This window comes from Egretta garzetta, unplaced genomic scaffold (genome assembly GCF_000687185.1).
Source record: "Egretta garzetta isolate BGI_Z169 unplaced genomic scaffold, ASM68718v1 scaffold160, whole genome shotgun sequence".
In the NCBI taxonomy this organism is placed as follows: Eukaryota; Metazoa; Chordata; class Aves; order Pelecaniformes; family Ardeidae; genus Egretta; species Egretta garzetta.
The window spans coordinates 82,118-101,419 of record NW_009258378.1 but is presented as its reverse complement, the minus strand read 5'-3'; the positions used below and the strand labels follow the sequence as shown (position 1 = coordinate 101,419).

At 40.0% G+C, this 19,302-nt stretch overlaps 1 protein-coding gene across 1 annotated transcript in view; it reads left to right on the top strand.

The window, feature by feature from the left end:
* PTPRM (protein tyrosine phosphatase receptor type M) overlaps window positions 1–19,302 on the top strand; it is a 376,482-nt gene that overhangs the window by 351,297 nt on the left and 5,883 nt on the right. Inside the window, exons 26-33 of the mRNA XM_035895918.1 lie at window positions 3,829–3,945; window positions 8,927–9,081; window positions 9,366–9,501; window positions 10,089–10,238; window positions 10,708–10,881; window positions 13,195–13,326; window positions 16,375–16,500; window positions 18,537–18,700. Of these exons, the coding sequence (XP_035751811.1) occupies window positions 3,829–3,945; window positions 8,927–9,081; window positions 9,366–9,501; window positions 10,089–10,238; window positions 10,708–10,881; window positions 13,195–13,326; window positions 16,375–16,500; window positions 18,537–18,700 (1,154 nt within the window). The remainder of the gene's footprint in view (window positions 1–3,828; window positions 3,946–8,926; window positions 9,082–9,365; window positions 9,502–10,088; window positions 10,239–10,707; window positions 10,882–13,194; window positions 13,327–16,374; window positions 16,501–18,536; window positions 18,701–19,302) is intronic.

The following is a 19,302-nucleotide window of genomic DNA, read 5'->3' as shown; positions in this document are numbered from 1 at the left end:
TTCCTCAAGTCACAGTAGCTAAAGCTGTGCTAAAAAGAAAAAATGAACAAGCATATGTTACCAGCAGTGTTTCTCATATTTGATGAGTAAAACCATATTCTATTTTGTTGCAATTGTCTTTCCCTGTAGAAATAAAGGCCCTGATCCAATAAACATTTATAAACGTGATTTTGATCTACACTATTTAATTTGCTTCTGTCTTTAAAACACCTTTGCATTTATTTGAGAGGTCCTGGAGGAGATGGGAGACTGGTCTTTAAGCATTTACTTAACTTTTGGCTCATCAGGAGTCCACAGAATTCCCATGTCTAGAGCTCAGCACGTGCAGCAGCATTGCAGAACACGAGCCAAAAGTAAGGAAAAAGCCTGAATTAAAATTAAAAAAAAAAAGTTTGGTGTTTTTTTCCCCCCTCCCAGTGAGTGAATCATTTAGTGTTGGTCTGTGGCTCTGACTGCAGCTCTGGCACCATTCCCACGGCTGTTACAGCCCCTATTCCACTTGGGAGAGTTTTCAGGAAATTGTGTTGTCATGGATCCTTCTGCTCAGCTCCAAGCTGCTCCGTGCCCAAAATCCCCTGTGCAGCAGAGTAAGAAATCCCCGTCGGGCCCGAGCTGCATGAGGCACAAAAGGCTGTAACTTCTGTGCAACATCCCCCAGTGCTTCCCTAATTATTCCACTGGATCATCTTAAATAAGGTTTAAAAAAAGAGTGGAAGGAAATCCAACAGTTGAAGCATAAGAAGGTGGAGACTGTGCTCTTCTAAATTGGTCTTTCTAAATGTCCCTAGTTCTTAGTCATAGTCCAGACTGTCTAGACCTAGCAAGTTAGAAACAGGCATGTTTTCCTTCAAGGCTGAGCAATTTAATTCAGCCAGGGTTGGGGTTTTTTTCCCCAATTGTTTATTTTACTAAACTAGAGCTGTTTTGAGGATGGCAGGTGCCCATCAGAAAGAAATAAGGCTAAAGTTAGCAACAAAGAGACGTGCTGCTCAGTAGTGCTGTGACTGGGATCACCGCTGCAGCTGCTCCCTTCCTACATGCGTTGGCCATCTTCGTGTGGTTCAGGTTCCACCTATGGAAAGGATAAGTGAACAGGCTGGAAGAGGGAATCAGCTCCAAAGATGGGGTTGTCAGTGGGCTGCTCCAGTCCAGAGGTAGTGTGGATTGCCTTATTCTGTATGGAGAGTGGAAAAATTATCTTAGCTGTAGGTAGGAAAACCCTGTTTCAGAGAGTCCCCGGCAACGACTATAAGAGGGTCAGTTTGCTGGCTTAAGGCATTTGAGCAGTGTGAATTTTTTGGACTAGTTTAGCAACACAGACAAAACAATGAGCATTCAATGTTTTTCACTTAGCTTCTATCAGAGGGTTTTTGGAAATACATCCAAACAAGACAAGATCTGAATAAATATCAAGTAGATGCAACAACAGATAGATAGCAGCAACTACTAAACTGCTTGCAGCAACATGTAATGCTTTTGAAATGGTTGTTCATTGCTTATAGCTGATAGATATGCTTTGGAGATGAATACGTGTTTGCCAGAGATCCTGCAGTTTAGGCACCCTGGGACTGTCCCTCAGCTCGGCCCTTGGCTGGTGGAAACCTTCTCATCCACCCTGACGCCCTGTCAGCTTGCTGGCTGGTGAGCATGGTGGGGGGAGCACTCTTGCCACCCTTGCCCCTGGTACAGGAGCACTTAGGCACTGCCAGGACTGTCCAGTGTCCCAGCTCCAAGCCTCTCACCATGGGAGGCAACTGTATAACCTGGTGTTTGCCAGTTGTCCTGAAACCATGCTTAATACCAGATCAAATGTGAAGAATACAAAGAATTTTTCTTAGCCAATACTAATGCAGTTACTAGGTCTGAAGACAAGCATAGAGAAATAAATAAAAACCTGCTTTTGGCTACCTGAACTTCATCTCTGCTCCAGGAGCTTTCCATCAGCTGTGTAAGCAGGAATAAGCCATTAGGGTGCTTGTCTAATTTTGTGGCTAGGAGCCAGGGCTTATGACCAAGCAGCTCTTTTTCTCTGAGGATCCTGATGTGTGGCTGTGTTTTTCCAGCCCTTCAGCGCAGTTCTATTCAGATTGAAATTTTATCTGGCTAAAGAGTCAGAAAAAGGGTCAGAACTACTGACCCTGCCCTGACAAACTTTTTATTTTATCAGCTGATGTTACCACTTTGGTGTGGCAAGACCTCTCTTCTGTCCAGACAGTAAAGAGGGGTTGTACGTGATTATCGCCTACACCACTAGAAACAAATTCTGAGGAAAGTATTTGCTTCTGCCTGACAGGGCAACGTTTGACTCTCTGCATAAGCCTTCATTTAGTGAACCTGGCATTTGAATAAATAAATTATTTGAATGATTTCATTGTATGCTTATACACACATCCTTCAGTTTTACCTTTTTGCTCAAGACTAGACATGATAGTAATCCAAATATTTTGGCATGAAAATGGGTTTGAGAAATACTCTAAGAGTTGTGAAGTCTAATTTTTTTTTAATTTTTGTATCAGCTTTCCACTGAATATTTGAAGGTTTGGGGTTTTTTACCCGACCTGTTTAAGTGTATAATTAAGTAAACCAGTAGATTTATGTGTATTAAAAGATCCATTTTTAATTTTCCCTTTGGTGAGAGAAAAAAAGAAATCATTCCATGCAGCAGATGTGTAGCAGATGCTCTACTCCTAGCATGTACTGCACTACTGGACAACAGCCAGATGCAGCGGTGATAGCATAGCTATTGCCATGATAGAGCAGAATAAAACTGAGATATGTAAGTGATGTGTTAGCTTCCCCGCCCACCGCCTTGTCCACGCAAATGGGAAGGAGGAGAAAATTCTTTAGTCTGTCAGCAATCTGCATCATCATATATAGTCCCTACAATGACCCACTTTAAAAAACAGCAGAATAATAGTGTGTGTTTGAATACATTACTGTGAAGTCCATCCCATTTAGACCACACCAGGGCTCAGAAAAATCTGAAATACAGCTCACAAGACCCACCTTCTTTCCGTCTCCATACCTCAGATAAATTTACCAAGAACACACAGCTCCAGAAGCCAAGTAAAATCACTATGGAGGACAGGGTAATTAATCTCACCTAACCTCAGCCATCAAGAAGCCAAACACCTAGGCAAAGGCAGTCATCTAGACACTTTTTGTAGTTAACAAAAATAAAGGCACCTCTAGAAGGCATTCATCGTGCGCATCTTAGTTTGAGCTAAGTGAGATGAATCCCACCCATAGTGTTTGGGGTCATCTCGTGAATTGGTGTTAAAGCCCGGACATAAAACTCATCTCTTGACTTCAAGTGTTGAGTTTTGCCATTTGACCTCTCATAAGTTCCTGTGGAAAGTTAATCTGAGAAAACAGATGCTTTTCAAACAGTAGAGAAGATCCTTCCCATCTGAGAAACACATTTTCTTTTTAGAAGGTAGGAAGATATTTTTGAGACAAATCAACCAGAGGTTGAGGAAAAAACCTTCTGGTGGTAGTTGTCCCTCTGGGCACACCCTGTGTTGGAAAGCATAGGGAATGAACAGTTACTGTAACTGAGTTGTGCGGGGGATAAATATCCCTTGTGCTCTGTGCAAATTTGCCTTACTTTACTAACCACAACACAAATCTCACCTGTAACTCTGCAAGATGTCTTGAAAGAAGAAGAGGCAATGTCTCTTAAACATTAATCATTTCCACATGTAGGAAATGTGACTGTTTTGCGCATGATTGCATTCTAAAATAGGAATCATTGCACAGAATACAGAATAGATTCAGTATAAACCTTCTAAAATAAATGAATCTTAATTTCTTTTGTATTTTTTAAAGGTCAAATGCTGCAAATACTGGCCAGATGACACAGAGATATATAAAGACATTAAAGTTACCCTAATAGAAACAGAGCTCCTGGCTGAGTATGTGATTCGAACATTTGCAGTAGAAAAGGTAAGTTTCCAAAATCAGTTTTCTTAAGTACAGTGGTATCTGCCTAAATAAGTTATATACAGATTCAACATGGGAAAGTTAAATCTTTTGACTGACATCCCAGTTCTGTAGCTATTTTTTGGGTAAACGACTACCGCCCTCTTATGGTAAACTGTGTTTTTCTTTAAATGCAACAACTTTTCTGTGCTTTCAGTTTTACCTTTACCATCACTGCTGGCCCCTGCCTGAGTTAGAAAAAGTGATGTTCCTTGCCCAGGAGAAATCGAAGCCTCCCTCCCAGCAATCGATTGAAAAACACATTCGTGCTGTTTTCCCATCCTATTTTCCCCACAATCATTTTCTGTCTGTACCAGAGGCTGCTTGCACCATTATTCAGCAGTCCATGGTGGAGAATACTGTTATCTCTTGGGCTGGTGTGTTCCTGGTCTGCAGAGACCTAGTTGAAACAAACTGATTTTCTTCTCAAGGCAATTTCACTTTTTATGTGGAAACCGTCTTTATAGGGAGAGTTCCGATCAGCAGGTTGTATTCCTGGTTATTAGAATAATGCCATGAATTTGTTTGATGCTTACTAGGTCTTGTAGCTCTCCCAAACAGCTTACAATATATGGACAATGTCCAATTAACAAATACGGTACTTACTGAAAGTGAGAACAAGCAGGGTCAGTCAGTGCTGAAGTGTGTCATGCATTTTGTGTTAATGCAAGGGTTTTATTCAGACTTCACTAAAGGACGGGAGTGTTTCAATTGTACCTATCAAGACTCATTCGAGTTGCAGAACAACGAGGAAAGCGCCTGTATGTAACACTTGATATTCCTAATGGCGCACTGAAGTAATGTTCTCCTAGTATCTCCACAAGTATCTCCATTCAGCTAATTAGCTTAGAAAACTCCTTTTGATTTAGTTGCAGTACCTGTGATATAGTGGTTCTCTCTAATGATGAAATACTATTCAATTACGGTTTTGAAGAACATAGTCTTTAGCATCAAAGAATCCTGCACCCAGGTAGATGAAACTGCAAAAAAAAAAAAAAAATGGCCCAACAGGGTCTCTGTACATACATCCACAGTAACAAAGGAATTAGTTTTTTTCCTGTTTTATTCTTCAATCTAATACTTAAATATGCATCAATACAGCAACCTAAGGGTAATGATAACAGAATTATGCAGTTTGAATGAACTGAAATATTGTATCGTGTTTACCACTATACATATTGTACATCGAATTCATTCAAGCCTGTTGTTGCCTTGCATTTAGATATTTTTAATAAACAGATGAGAAACGGTGGCTACACTTTGAAGTAGATGAAGCACTGGTTGATTTCTATTCTGCAAATTTTAAGCCCATGCTTTGATGTTAGCTTTTTACTTCTTAACTGGGACTGGAAAAAAAGACCTAGAGGATTTTACAGTTGATCATAACCAAACTGTCTTGAATAAGTGCATTAGAACAGATAGAGATAAAAGGCACTAAACATTTTATTTCTTAAAAAAAAATCTCCATCTGAAAAGATTTCATTTAGACACTGCTTTTTAATAGTTGGGAGTTTTTCAGTAAGCCTCTAAAAGCAATGTCAGTGTAGTTTGAGTAAAGCACATTTGTTTTTACCCTATTTTCCATATTTTTTAACTCTTCCAATGGTACTGGAAGGTCAATTCTGTACATCTATTCCACCATAATTCTCTCAAGTTTATACTTCTGATTTTTTGGGACCGATACTTTTCAGCCTCAAGACAAGCTGCATGATGAGACAGAGCGTACCCTAACCAAATCTACAGATAATACTAAGTGAAGGGTGGCGTTGAAATGCTGAACATGGGAGCCGCAGTTCCGAAGGACTTGAAGATTTGGCCGACAGAAACTTTAGTAATTCAACAAGGAAAATACAAAGCTCTGCACCTTAGGTGGACTTACCCCATGTGTCTGTACAGGCTGTGACATCCTGGGACAGCAGCTGACATCCAAGACGTAGGACATAGAAGCTGCAAGGGGAGGTTAAGAGAGCTGGCCTTGTTTGGTGTGGTAGAGATGAGATGAGGGGTTGGGCAGTTAAGGAGGATCTAATTGCAGCCTGCAACTACCTCAAAGATGTTTAGAAAATCAGGGGCATCAAATTCTCCTCATTCTTCTCAACGATAATGGATGGTAAAACAGAGGGCAGTGGCCAAGAAGTTGCAGCATGGAAGGCTTGCACTGGAAAAACTTCAAAGAAGGGTAGTGCAGTGCTAAAGCAGGCTACCCAGAAAAGTTGTGGAATCTCCGTTCTTGGAGGTCATCAGGGCTCAGCTGGAGCTGATCTAGTGTTGGCCATAGACCCACTCTGATTGGGAGGTTGGACTGGAGACCCCCAGAGGTCCCTTCTGACCATCTTTTCTATTTGTGGATGAACATCTCATACCTGCTCCTAAAATACAATTTAGAAGTTGATTTATTTGGAGACAAATTGATCGCAGGGAACTGGGGTTGTTTAGTCTGGAGAAAAGGAGGCTGAGGGGAGACCTTATCACCCTCTACAACTACCTGAAAGGAGGGTGTAGCCAAGTAGGTGTTGGTCTCTTCTCCCGGGTGACGGGCGATAGGACGAGGAGAAACGGCCTCAAGTTGTGCCAGGGCAGGTTTAGATTGGACATTAGGAAAAATTTCTTCACTGAAAGGGTTGTCAAGCATTGGAACAGGCTGCCCAGGGAAGTGGTCGAGTCCCCATCCCTGGAGGGATTTAAAAGATGGGTAGATGAGGTGCTTAGGGAGGTGGTTTAGTGGTGGAATGACAGGGTTAGGTTAACGGTTGGCCTTGATGATCTTAAAGGTCTTTTCCAACCTAAACGATTCTATGATTTTTTTAAATGGCTATTTGGTAATTATTGAGGAGTAAGGGGATAATGCTAAGAAAATTGAACCTCAAATTACACTCTGATTCTGAAGACCACCTCCTAGATGCGCTTTACCTTCTGTGCATAAGCAGTTCCTTTGGAGCAGTTCTGTTACAGCGCAACGGTAACTCAGATGAATTACTCAGAGAGTAACATATGGCAGCACCATAAGTATTTGTAGGATTAGGGTCTACATTTTTTAACATCCTAGGGTTTGTTAGCAATGTACACCATTTTCTGTTTGTTTCAGCTGAAAGAAAAAGTAAAAAATACAGTCTTTCCAAGCGGAGCATATGCTTTTATGATTCATGCAGTTGTGTTGCTATTTTGGGTTTAGAAACCAGCAGGGAAGCTACAGACGTGAAAATCATTCTTTTGTAGGTATAATAAGCAAACTCATTATAAAAGTACCCTATATGCAAAATCTTTTCCTAAGTAGCTGAGTGTTACCGACGATAGCCAAAAATGCGGTCAGCGTGGCGGACAGCTCATTTCAAAACTAACGCACAAGATACACGGGACATGTTCTGATCCGTGCAACAGCCGGGCACAGTATTTTGGAGGGGTGGTTTACTTGTTGGAAATCACTTGAAAGTCAAGGCTGCGTACAGCATGAAGAATTTGTGTGGGATACTCGTTTCAGTCCTGAGTTTGTATAGTCATGGCATTGCTTTTTGTATGGGATCTTTGTTTCTTGGGGGATTGTGGGCAGTTGTTAGGAGCAATATAAAAGTGTCTGGGACATGGATACCCCACCTACACACAGCTATTTACAGAGTTGGAGGCCTTGCTTACAGTAGCAAAAAGCTGTGTTAACTAACACACTCTAAAATCCCCTGAGTATAGAGACCAAATTGTATTTGAATGTGTTTGCTAGACTGTCTTAAAATGCAAATTACTTTGTCTGTTCCTGGGTTTTAACATGCTTTAAAATTGATTTGGGGGTTATAAGGTCATTTGTGTTGCATTTGTGAGCGGATGCTCAGTCTCCACAGACCCCCAGCCTGAGCTGTCAGAGCATCGGGACTCCCAAGATTCACCAAGCCCACTCCACTCACATAGCACTGGCACAGCCAAAATTTCTCAATCTTTGAAAATCCCAGACTCTTTTAGCTTGCATACTAGCAATAAATTAGGAAGTTTATATTACTTCATTATGCAAAAAGAATTAGACCTTTTATATGCAAACCAGCTCAAGACAGGAAATACATCTTTAAGAAGAAAAACTGTAAACTACCAGTTATTAATATCACTGACATTTAGTCCAGCCTAGACATGATATGTCATAATTTTGTTGTTTGCTTATGAAATATGTATGATGGCCTCTCGTCTGTGGATTTCTAATGAGAATAAAATACTGGCAGCTACATTTTTAGAGGGGGGAGGGGAAATACAAGCATTAAGAAAATCAAACTTAGCATACACACTTCTAATATCCAGACTGCTCCAGAAAGTCACACGGGAAATTACTTACACGATCGGCTTCTCATTCATACCTGTCTTACCATATCCATGTCCTTGTAGACTGTGGCAAATCACTTGAAGGGGGAGCCTGTGGAGGACTACAAACGCAGCCCCCATGATTGGAGGTGCAAAAAGGTTTCTTACTATTCAGCTGTTCCCTTCAGACCAGTGAAGGAGACAAATGATAAGGAAAATTATGCTGAAATTGTAGTTCCCTGAAGTCAGCAGCAAAACTCCCGTGGAGAGCAGTGGGAAAAAAATGTCATCTGTGCTGTATGTTCATGGCCTTGCTGCTGACCTATTCTGTGATCGTGGCATGCATCTTAAGGCCACAGTTTTCAAAGCAACCTTGTACTTAAATATAGAGATGAGCATCTATCTTGTTGCTAAAAGATTCTAACCAATCTAGAGCTAAATTACTCGGTTTTGTTGTAAGGCTTTGAAACCAGTTGATATGTAACCTTTGAACTTGCTCTCCTGCTATGAGAAAGCTCTCCAACAGTCTGTACAGATACGGGTATTGGTAGGGGGTGGATGTTTTTCAGCAAGGCTCAGGCTTTTGAAGTTACATTCTTACGATGTCTCTCGTCCCATTTCTTTCACATTCCAGCTTGTTTTTCTTTTTCAACCCTTGTCTTTTCAACAGAGAGGTGCTCATGAGATTCGAGAAATTCGGCAGTTTCACTTCACTGGCTGGCCAGACCACGGTGTACCGTACCATGCGACAGGACTGCTAGGATTTGTACGGCAGGTCAAATCCAAGAGCCCACCAAACGCTGGTCCTCTGGTTGTTCACTGCAGGTGAGTGGAACAGAAATCCCTCCGTTGTGTTGTGAACTAAACTCAGAGCCTACCTGTGCTTCTCCACATAGGTTGCTGAAGCCACTGGAGTTCTACCCACAAAAACTTAATACGTGAAATATAAACACAAATGGCAAAACTGAGTCTGAAAGCCTGCAAATGCCGGAATGCAAGATTTAATTTCAGTAATCATCCCATTGATCAAGGACCTGCAAGGTGAACCCTTGCACTTTATGTTTTCCCATACACTGCTAAACATTAACCGTGCTCTTCTTTTACTTTAGTGCTGGTGCTGGCAGAACTGGGTGCTTCATTGTTATTGACATCATGCTCGATATGGCAGAAAGGGAAGGCGTTGTAGACATATACAATTGCGTGAGAGAGCTTCGATCTCGGAGAGTTAACATGGTGCAGACTGAGGTATTGCTAATCTACTGGAATACTGTCTTACACTTTGCAAGAAAAAATATTCTTCTAGCCCATAAAACTAGAGCCCCTTTGTGGTAGGCACCATCCAGAAGGTTGTTTATTCAGTCAATATGCAGAAAATTGCTCACACACAAACCTGAAGAACCACTGCCCAAACAAGTGCCCAGTTGTGCTGCACTTAAGGTTTGCAGTGGTTTTCTAAAAAAGACGAAAATCATGAGTGTCGCTTCTCCAGGGAAGATTCATTCTGAAGTACATCTTGTTGAGGCTCAGCTATGTGATAGCACCTACAGAATTGTGCAGAGGAATGGAGAAACCAGAAACATTCCAAGTTTTATTACGGAGTGTTACTGCGCTTCTGTTTGTACTCGTAACTAGTTTGGGTCAATCCTTCTCTATTAATTTCTAAATGGGCGCGATAAAGTTTTGTGAACTGCTGTTGTTCCTTCTGGTCTTGCTTCAGTGCCGGTAAAGTCAGAGAAAATTAGTGGCAACCATATTAGTTGTTATTTTTAATTTACCAAAATACTAGTAGCATATGCTCTCTCTGTCAGTAATTATTTTAATTTCTTTACCAGGAACAGTATGTATTCATCCATGATGCTATCCTGGAAGCCTGTCTTTGTGGGGACACATCTATTCCAGCTTCTCAAGTTAGGTCTGTTTACTATGAAATGAATAAACTGGATCCTCAGACTAACTCCAGCCAGATCAAAGAGGAATTTAGGGTAAGTTGTGGCTAGCGGTACATAGAAGCTCTACAGTTCAGCTATGCTAAAGACTCCTACTTACGTGCTTCCTTATAACTGTGTGAATTTTGGACCAGGCCTGGGAAGGAAAGACTGCCAAAAAGGGGAAAATAATATGTCACTAATTGCTACTGAATTATGCTAAACCATAAAAGAATGCATTAGGGTAGTAGTAAAATATTTTTACTCAAGGAAAGGATATCGATTCCTTCCTCTGTCCTTTCTCCAGAAGGTAGGTTACTCTGCAGCTGTCTTTGAGGTTATTTTTCAGATCTGTGTGCTCCCAGGATTTTTTGCTTCCAAACCCTGCTGACTGTGATGTGTTTTCATTTCTCTGCATATTGATCCCCACTGAAACTGAATGTTGAGCTGATCTATTCTTAAATATTTTGGGATGCTTTCACTGCTGTGTTAATTTTTCTGTTGTATTGTTTACTCTTTTTGAAAGACTTTAAATATGGTGACTCCAACACTGCGCGTAGAAGACTGCAGCATAGCACTTTTACCACGAAATCATGAAAAGAATCGCTGCATGGATGTTCTGCCTCCAGACAGATGCCTGCCTTTCCTCATAACGATAGATGGGGAGAGCAGTAACTACATCAATGCTGCACTGATGGATGTAAGTCTCCAATACATCATTAATAATAAAAAGGGAATAAGCAGCCCTCCAAACTGAGCAATGCCAGAAAGTGGAGTCAGCATAAGAAGACTGAAATCCTTCTAGCTTTTTTTCCAAAAACATGGCACAAAATCTTTAAACTCCCAAGTACATTTAGGATCCCACATATGTTATGTCACAGCCAAGGCTCCAAAGCCAAGCTCAGAGAGCAAGTCAGGGAGTTTTGATACATTAAATGTGTCTGGATTTCTCCCTAGTGCTTGAATTTTTAACCATCTGGCCTAGGAAAAAAAGAGTTACCTATTAAGACGTTAAGGCAGTTAAATAGGATAATAAGGTTTGCAACAATATTTCAGTTCCCTTTGTTTCTAATTTAAACGGTAATTAAAAAAAAAAATAATTGTCTGTCAGCACAAGATAGTACACAAGCCATTACTTCAGTCTTTCTGTTTATTTCTGTTTGAATGAATGGTTCCCCTGCATGTGTGTGTGGATTTTTTTTCCTAATGCATCTATGGTAATTTTAATCCTGCTAATAGAATATCAGTAAAAAGACACTTAAACTGCCTTTGCGGTCTCTAGATATTTATAGCCTATCTTTGGCAATTTAGAGCTATAGTAATTATGGTTGTCAAACATAAACAACAAGAAAACAGAGGTTAGCAAAGAATGAACACATTGTAAATGGCCTTTTTGGAAAGTGAAGCTAGAGTAATAACAGTTTGTAGCAGTTTTTGCATTTCTTTCCTTCCAAGTTCTTAAAGCATTTTCCTAAAAAAAGTTCAAAACACTCCTGTGAAAAGGTAAGTGTATTATCTTTGTGTATCTATGTAGAGAAACTCAGAACAAAAGTTTAAGTGACTTCTCCAGGTTCTCACGGTAGGTCAACAACATTTCATATTCGAATGGAGCTTCCTCAATCTGCGATTTATAATCTTGCCATTGCATTGTCTTCTTTCCTGGAGAGTTCAGTGCTGTTTCGTTCTTTAAATTAAGTACTGCTCAGAAAGAGCAGTGCCTCAATATTTGCTTTGAAAATGCTTCCCTTCTTCTCTGTTGAAACAATGAGCTGGACCCAAAAGTCTGTCTGGGCAAAAGGCTCCGAGGTAGGAGGTGATTTGGGCCACTTTTCACCCAAAGCTCCCTTACCAGGCTCTTGCAATAGCCCTGCGCTGACGGACAAGAGCTCAGGGATTTGTGCCTCTCCAAACATTCCATCTCCAGCAGGCAAGGTGATGCATTTCACCCTCTCCACTTGCATCCATTGAGATGCAGCTGGATCACTTCATGTAAACCTTTTCAAGTAAAAGGGGTACCAACCATAATTTTCATTACTCAGTATCAAATGAGTCTGAGAATGATTTTTCTGAAAAAAACCTGCTGGGGCTTGTAAGTGTGTGAATAACACAGACCCCTTCGAGCCTCTCTCATCTGCATGCAACTTCCAGCAAGACAGGAGCAATAGGATAGAGGGCAGCTGACTGATGTTCCAGCAGCATCAATACCTGCTGGTTGCAGTTTGCTGAAACCAAAAAAAAGTCTTGCATGTCTTCATCTGTACCCTAAAACACACTGGATTCATTTTCTGTGGTCTCTTCAGTGACTGTCTCTGAAAGATGCAAATAGCTGATCGGATTGTATCACTGTCACGGTACAAATACTTCAGTTCAAGGCATGTAGAGGTTTCCCTGCCCTCCTTAATGAAGGCAACGGCAACCCCTCCCAAAAATTGCCCCAGTACAGCCACACTCAGGAGGACATAATTGAAAATTACACAGTTGAACAGTTCCACCAAACGGCTCAGTCAATGACATACTCTGGTACTAAAAAAACCCCAAAGAACACTGAAATTTATCCTCTGGGTATCCTCGCTGCTGTCAGATAGACCAGAATTTCAGCAATATTTCTGAAAAGTAACTAGATATTTCCTTTCACAGGCATCATTCAAATTAACAGCTAAGTGCAGACAGCCAAGATTAATCTGTCCATTAACAGCTCAAAACAAAACTGTTGCTCAAAATTTTGTAGGAGCTGCATTGGAGGCAAAAACCTCCGATGGTTTTAGTCTATGCCTGTGGCATAAAATAAATTTCATAAATATAGCATTTGCAGAAGTTATATTCTGCCCAAATACAGTTTATTAACTTTGAGGCATATAAGATCTTGGGGAAGAGCTGAAAACAATGTATTAATTATATAGAAAATAGAAATAATGCTTTAAGTCCCAAAGTTTTGGGGCTGTGACTGGCATTCTGCTAAATGGATTTTTATCTTTTACCATTCTTCTCACCATCTCTTGTTATTTCTTTGCAGAGCTACAAACAACCGTCAGCTTTTATAGTTACGCAGCATCCCTTGCCAAATACCGTCAAAGATTTCTGGAGACTGGTCCTAGACTATCACTGCACTTCAATAGTTATGCTGAACGATGTCGATCCAGCACAAGTAAGTCTGAGAACTGCTCCATTCAGCAGAGAGCTGCTAGTGCCTCAGCATTTCAGCACATATGTGCTTCAGAACAGCTTTGGGATGTAATGAGTTTTATAAAACAACTTTAAATACTAGCAGTTTCTCCACCAAAATGTTAATGCACGCACACGTAAGTGCATGTGCCCATAATTTATTCTGATAAGAAAACATGCTTTGGGAAGAGCTGCTAAAAGCCAGAAATGAGGGTTGTACAATTCTGACTCAAGTCTGAAACACACTAGTAATAGCCAAAAGTCATAAACAGAAGCCAACAGCTTTTCATTAGCCTGCCCGAAACAGGTCAATGACCTTGGTCTGCTTACCAGGGGATAGGTGTTCCCGGTGTGAAAATCCGTGTTATGTTTGACATTGTTAGCAAGGAGATAGGAACTAAACAAGATTGGAGACTAAGCATCCTTCGGAAGAGAAAACAGGGCAATGAAACATATGGGGGAATGTAATTACCTTACAAAAGAGTTGTGCATGCTGTACATGTTCTTTAGAAAATTGGAAAACCGTACCTACTGGTTTGGCAATTTAATCACTAGCATTAATCACTAAGATGTCCTAGAGCCTGGCTCGCAACCGCGCAATTCCAAGTACTTGCACAGATATAATTTCCGTGGTTCCAACAGACTGCACTAGCCGTCTGCTGGAATAACGTGGTGGTAATCCGGATTCTTAATATGTAAATATTTGCTAATTATTGGTTAAGAGCAATTGTTATTTTTTATAGCAGACTGCATGTCATTTTTATTCTTGATACGATCAAGATTCTATTTAGTTTTGCTGAGTATTCTTCATACCCAGAAAAATGTTTCCTTCAATTTCCTTTTAACACAAAGAATTTGCTTTTAAAACATACTAATCTTCTGGTTTTTCTTTCAAAGGAGTGTGTAGGAATTCCACATGCTATTTTAAAGACTGAATTTCTGATTCCAAGCCCTTAACTGTCTATGGGGAGAAAAACAGAAATGAAAGACAAAACTTTTATTCATGAGTCTAAGATTATTTTCTGAGTGAATAAGGAAAGACTCAAGGGAGTCAGACTGTTAGGGACTGCTGAACAGAGTTTTTTTAATTTGTGGGCTCTGTTTTGAATTTACAATAGTGCATGGCTATTTCAAGCATTTATTAGCCTCACAGGCTTTTAAAAGCTATTGGGATATGCAGTTAATGCACTGCCTCTGCAGTATGTTAAACCTTTTCCCTCTAATGTGAGTAACAATCTTTTCATTAGGAATAAATCTCAGAACCCTCAGAGCAAACAGAAGTGGAGAGAGGGCAGAGCTTATTAAAAACACACATTACATTCAGATTTATTAATAATTACCGTTATCATTATTATTTATGTATATATGGAGTGTTTACAGTTCTGTTTCAATATTACAATTTATGTGGCTTGTTATGCTCTATTGGGAAATGAAATTCAACCCTTCACAGCGACTCTGACTTAAAGAGAGTCGCTAGCATCACATGCATGCAAAATACGCAGACCTAAATGCTTTTGGTTTCTTTAGAACTTGAAAATCTTGGCTTCCTAAAAGAGCTCCAGCAAACAGCTCTGCTTATTATCATTTAAGCATTTTTCAAAGATCTGTTTGAACAGTATTCCTATGTATTTGAAAGACATGTACTAAATTGTGCGCATGTTAAATGATCTGAGCACTAGCATTTGCATTAGTTGTATGCATTGCATTTTGCTATCCTGTACACTAGCATATTTCATAATAAAAATTTGTGTAAGATTTAGACAATATTTGGAAAGTAATTTGCTCAGCGGAATGAATCATGTGGGGGCTTTCAAATAAATGAAAATATATTTTCCTACTCGAAATTTCTGTTTTTAACTTGTTAAAGTGAACTCCTGCAAATCAGACCCCGTTCTCTTTTTAATTGATGTAGTAAATGATTATGTTTTCCTAAAATGTAGTCATCTCTAAACGTCTTTGTTGAGGAATAAGTGTTATAAGAAATGCAAAACAACATCTGGAGTAAATGTGATTTGTCAGCTCAGCTCTGGATCACCAACAGCAATGCAGCAGAATGAAGACCACAGCTGTTTTACTGAATGAAATAAAGTTCCAAATATGACATCAATGCTTCTGCAAGCAAACAAAATTTCATGAGTTCATGCTTCATTTTGGTGAATGCTTGCAAAAGCTACAAGCTTGAACTGCTGTAAATATCCCTGGAAAAAAATCATTAGGGTTTTTATGGAAAAAAAATGGACAAGCAGAGTCTAGCTTCAAAAACCTCCTTGCAAAGTGTTGATTTAATCTTTAAAGTATTAACACAGATGATAATTGGTTCCTGGATTAAGCCATCGTGATATTATTAGATGCTAAAACTGTGCAAGATAATGGTAATGTTACTCTGTGCTCTTTAGATACCTAGAAGTAACGTTTTCTGAGCACTAAAGAGAGCATAATTACTGTTTTCAGGTGGCATTCATAAGATGAAATTGAGCAGTTGTTGAAAACTTAAAGCAATGATGATATTAGCCAATATCCTCAGTCATGGCTGAAACAGATGTGAAAGTTAAGTCCTGAGTTTTCAGAAATGATGCAACCTTCATAGTTTAAAGCACATATTCTGATGTAGCTTGAATTACTACCAATTTTTCAGGACAGTTGGAGATACCAGACCTTTGGTCCTTAGGCTTCACGCTATCTCCAAGAGATGGTCATATTTGACAGCATCCCCCTGTCTTGTCATACGGTATTGCAGAATTGACGTTGAGTGTCAGAAATGTGTTACTCCAAATATCAGAGAACGGCGAGCACACAGCAAGCAATAGCATGTTCAGTTAAGTGAAAAGGCATTTGTTTGAACTTGTTCCGCACAAGTAAAGGCAGGGTGCTCAAAACTGATGGAGGGTGGTGCACTGTTTATTTTATGAAGATATCATGTGAGGATGTCAGTAATGAATGTAGCACAAAGAAAAATCTAGAAAAGTATATTGAGGCGGCATGAAATTCACAGTGATTAACTGTGCTCTTTTGGTTTTGTCATCTTCTATAGCTGTGTCCTCAGTATTGGCCAGAAAACGGAGTACACCGACACGGTCCTATTCAGGTGGAGTTTGTATCAGCTGATTTAGAAGAAGACATCATCAGCCGGATATTCCGAATTTATAATGCAGCCAGAGTAAGGATGTTATTTGTGAAACATTTCTGTCTCAGTAGATGAGTTGGCTCTATTCAAGTCACAAAAAACAAAAGTCAAGCTCGCATAAAAACATTCTCATTTTTCAGCTTATTTTTTGAGAGTAGCAGTGCAATACTGAGTCACACTATAATCAATGAAAAAAAGCCTCCTATGTGTAATTAAAGTAAAAAATATTTAATGCATATCTCGAGTGTGTTCAAATCAAATTGAATAAATGCAGCATTCAGATGGGTGGCCAAGAAATACCAAAATCAGTGCTGTTTTCAACAGTTTGAAATTAACCATCTTGCATGTTTGTATCCTGTGTCATGCGAAGAAAGCCATGCACCAATACTAGGCATATTTTTCAGTACCAGTCCCGGGCTTTTAGCAACGGTCATGTCCCACTAATCACCCTTCATAATATATGTAAGCACTTCAGAAGGACAAGTGGGGAGGTTTAGATTGGACATTAGGAAAAATTTCTTCACCAAAAGGGTTGTCAAGCATTGGAACAGGCTACCCAGGGAAGTGGTCGAGTCCCCGTCCCTGGAGGATGGACAGACAAGGTGCTTAGGGACGTGGTTTAGTGGTGGGATGGTAGTGTTAGGTTAACTGTTGGATTTATGATCTTAAAGGTCTTTTCCAATCTAAACGATTCTATGATTCTAAGTACATTCTCATATCCAGCTTTTATGCTCCCATAAAGTTGACAGAAGACTAAACAAGGCACGTCTTTCAAGCTGAGTGGAAAAGAGATTCCACCAGAGACCAGGCATCTCTTCCCAGCCAGATGAAGCGAGCCTTTGCAGTGGACTAGTATCAATCACCAAAGAACCATAGCTAGGGATAAGTAGCATTCCCTGCTGAAGAAAGTTGGGAACTGCCCTCAGATCTGGTAGCACTCAGGACAGTGAGAGAAAGGCCCCCAAAACACACACAAAAGCATGCTAGTATCTGAACAGGGAAGCACATCGTAAGCTTCTAGATCTTTCTTCCATACTGTGAAGGCCTTGCATTTGCAGTAAATGTGGCAACAAAAAAAGCACAATCTCCAGCAGCGTTAATGTGAGCTTTAGCAGGCGCTGGGTCTGGCTGATGTGCTTTGGGAAGAGGGGCCGTCAGCTGAAAGAAACTGGCCAGGAAATCAGTAGATTCCAAATAATTTTGACATAGAGCAGACAAAACCCATTGAAGAACATATCTAATGCTGCATCCAGTTTGGTTTATTCCTTTATCTTGTTAATCTTACACCCTTTCTATTACCTTTTACTCTAGAGAAAAAATGGTAATGTCAACACTTCTGTGTGTTGCTCATTTAAAAAGTGGCACTAAAATGCCCTCACTTTGCACAGAAGTGAAAGTGGCAAATCCTAGACTACAAAACCAGTTTTCATGTGTGTGTTTATTATGCCCTTTTCAAAGGACTGTAATTTTCTGCCACTAACACTTGTTCTATGCCCCTTTTTTATTTTAAATCACCATCAAGCAGCTGCTCAGTAATGTTTCACCAGAGGGGTTCTGACTGCTGCAGTAGCAGACAATAAAATAAAATGTATTTAGATTTTTTTATAAGCTGGGAAAATCTGAGGGTTTCTTTTGGTGTTTTAAATGTTTCCTGCTTCAGAATATCTTGAGAGGTTTTGACCTTTCTTGTCAAAAAAGACAGATGCACGCAAGCAGTCTTCAAAATGCTGAAGCATGTGAAAAATATAGGTGTATAATTGAAGTTGTGTTGCAGCTCCCTCTTTGCTACGAAGTTCCTGCTATGATATTAATTAATTATTTGCTTGATCCTGCAGCTGCACCATTGCTCTATTCTAGTCTATTTGTATGGCACTCTGTTTAAAAACTCTTGTTCTAATAACTCTGTTGGAAATTAAAAGCCATAACTCCTCAAGGGCAGTTGAAATTACATTAGTAGTTTGTCAGCGGTGATCTGCCTGAACAACTTTCCTCATTGATGCAAATCTCTAAATTATGTACCAAAAAAAAATGCTGTTACTTTTTTCTGCTTGTTGTCTGAATCTCTACAGCCCCAAGACGGCTATCGGATGGTGCAGCAGTTCCAGTTCCTGGGATGGCCCATGTACAGAGACACTCCCGTTTCCAAACGCTCCTTCTTGAAGCTCATCCGCCAGGTGGAGAAGTGGCAGGAAGAATATAACGGGGGAGAGGGACGCACAGTTGTACATTGCTTGTAAGTACTGGAAACAGGAGAGAGAAAGTAAGGGAATAGGGTTCCAGAATTTGTGTCAGGTTTTAAAGGATTTGTGAAGAGGTGAAGAGGCATCTCTCTAATCTGGAGCTGGATAAATAATACAACTGCTCATTTAAAAGCTTTAGATACAAGAGGAATTGTATAATTTTTTACATAGATTCATGAGTTTCCCTCTCTGTCCCTTGCCGGTTCCCTGTGAAAAGATGATGGGTACAAATTAACTCTGTTTTATATAAAGGTGTCCAGTGACTTTTGCAAATGGAAAAAGTGCATATTTATTCAGAGTAAAGCAAAATTGTACCTTCAGAACTATGTACCTTTTATTTCTACAGATAAGGACTGTAGAAATAAGTAGTATTGGATGGGTGATTCCTCTTCCAGAGATACAGCACAGAAGTAGAAGTGACGTGATAGACCAGTTACGATGATCCTGTAACTGCCTTACCTTTCTCTGATAGTTTTATGTATTTTTCTCCTTCTTTGACTCGTGTGCTCCACTGGTGCAGGCTCTCATCCACTCAGCCACCATCCTCCTTTTGATGTGGCTTAATACCAGTACATGCTGTTTGCCTTCAGCCGGA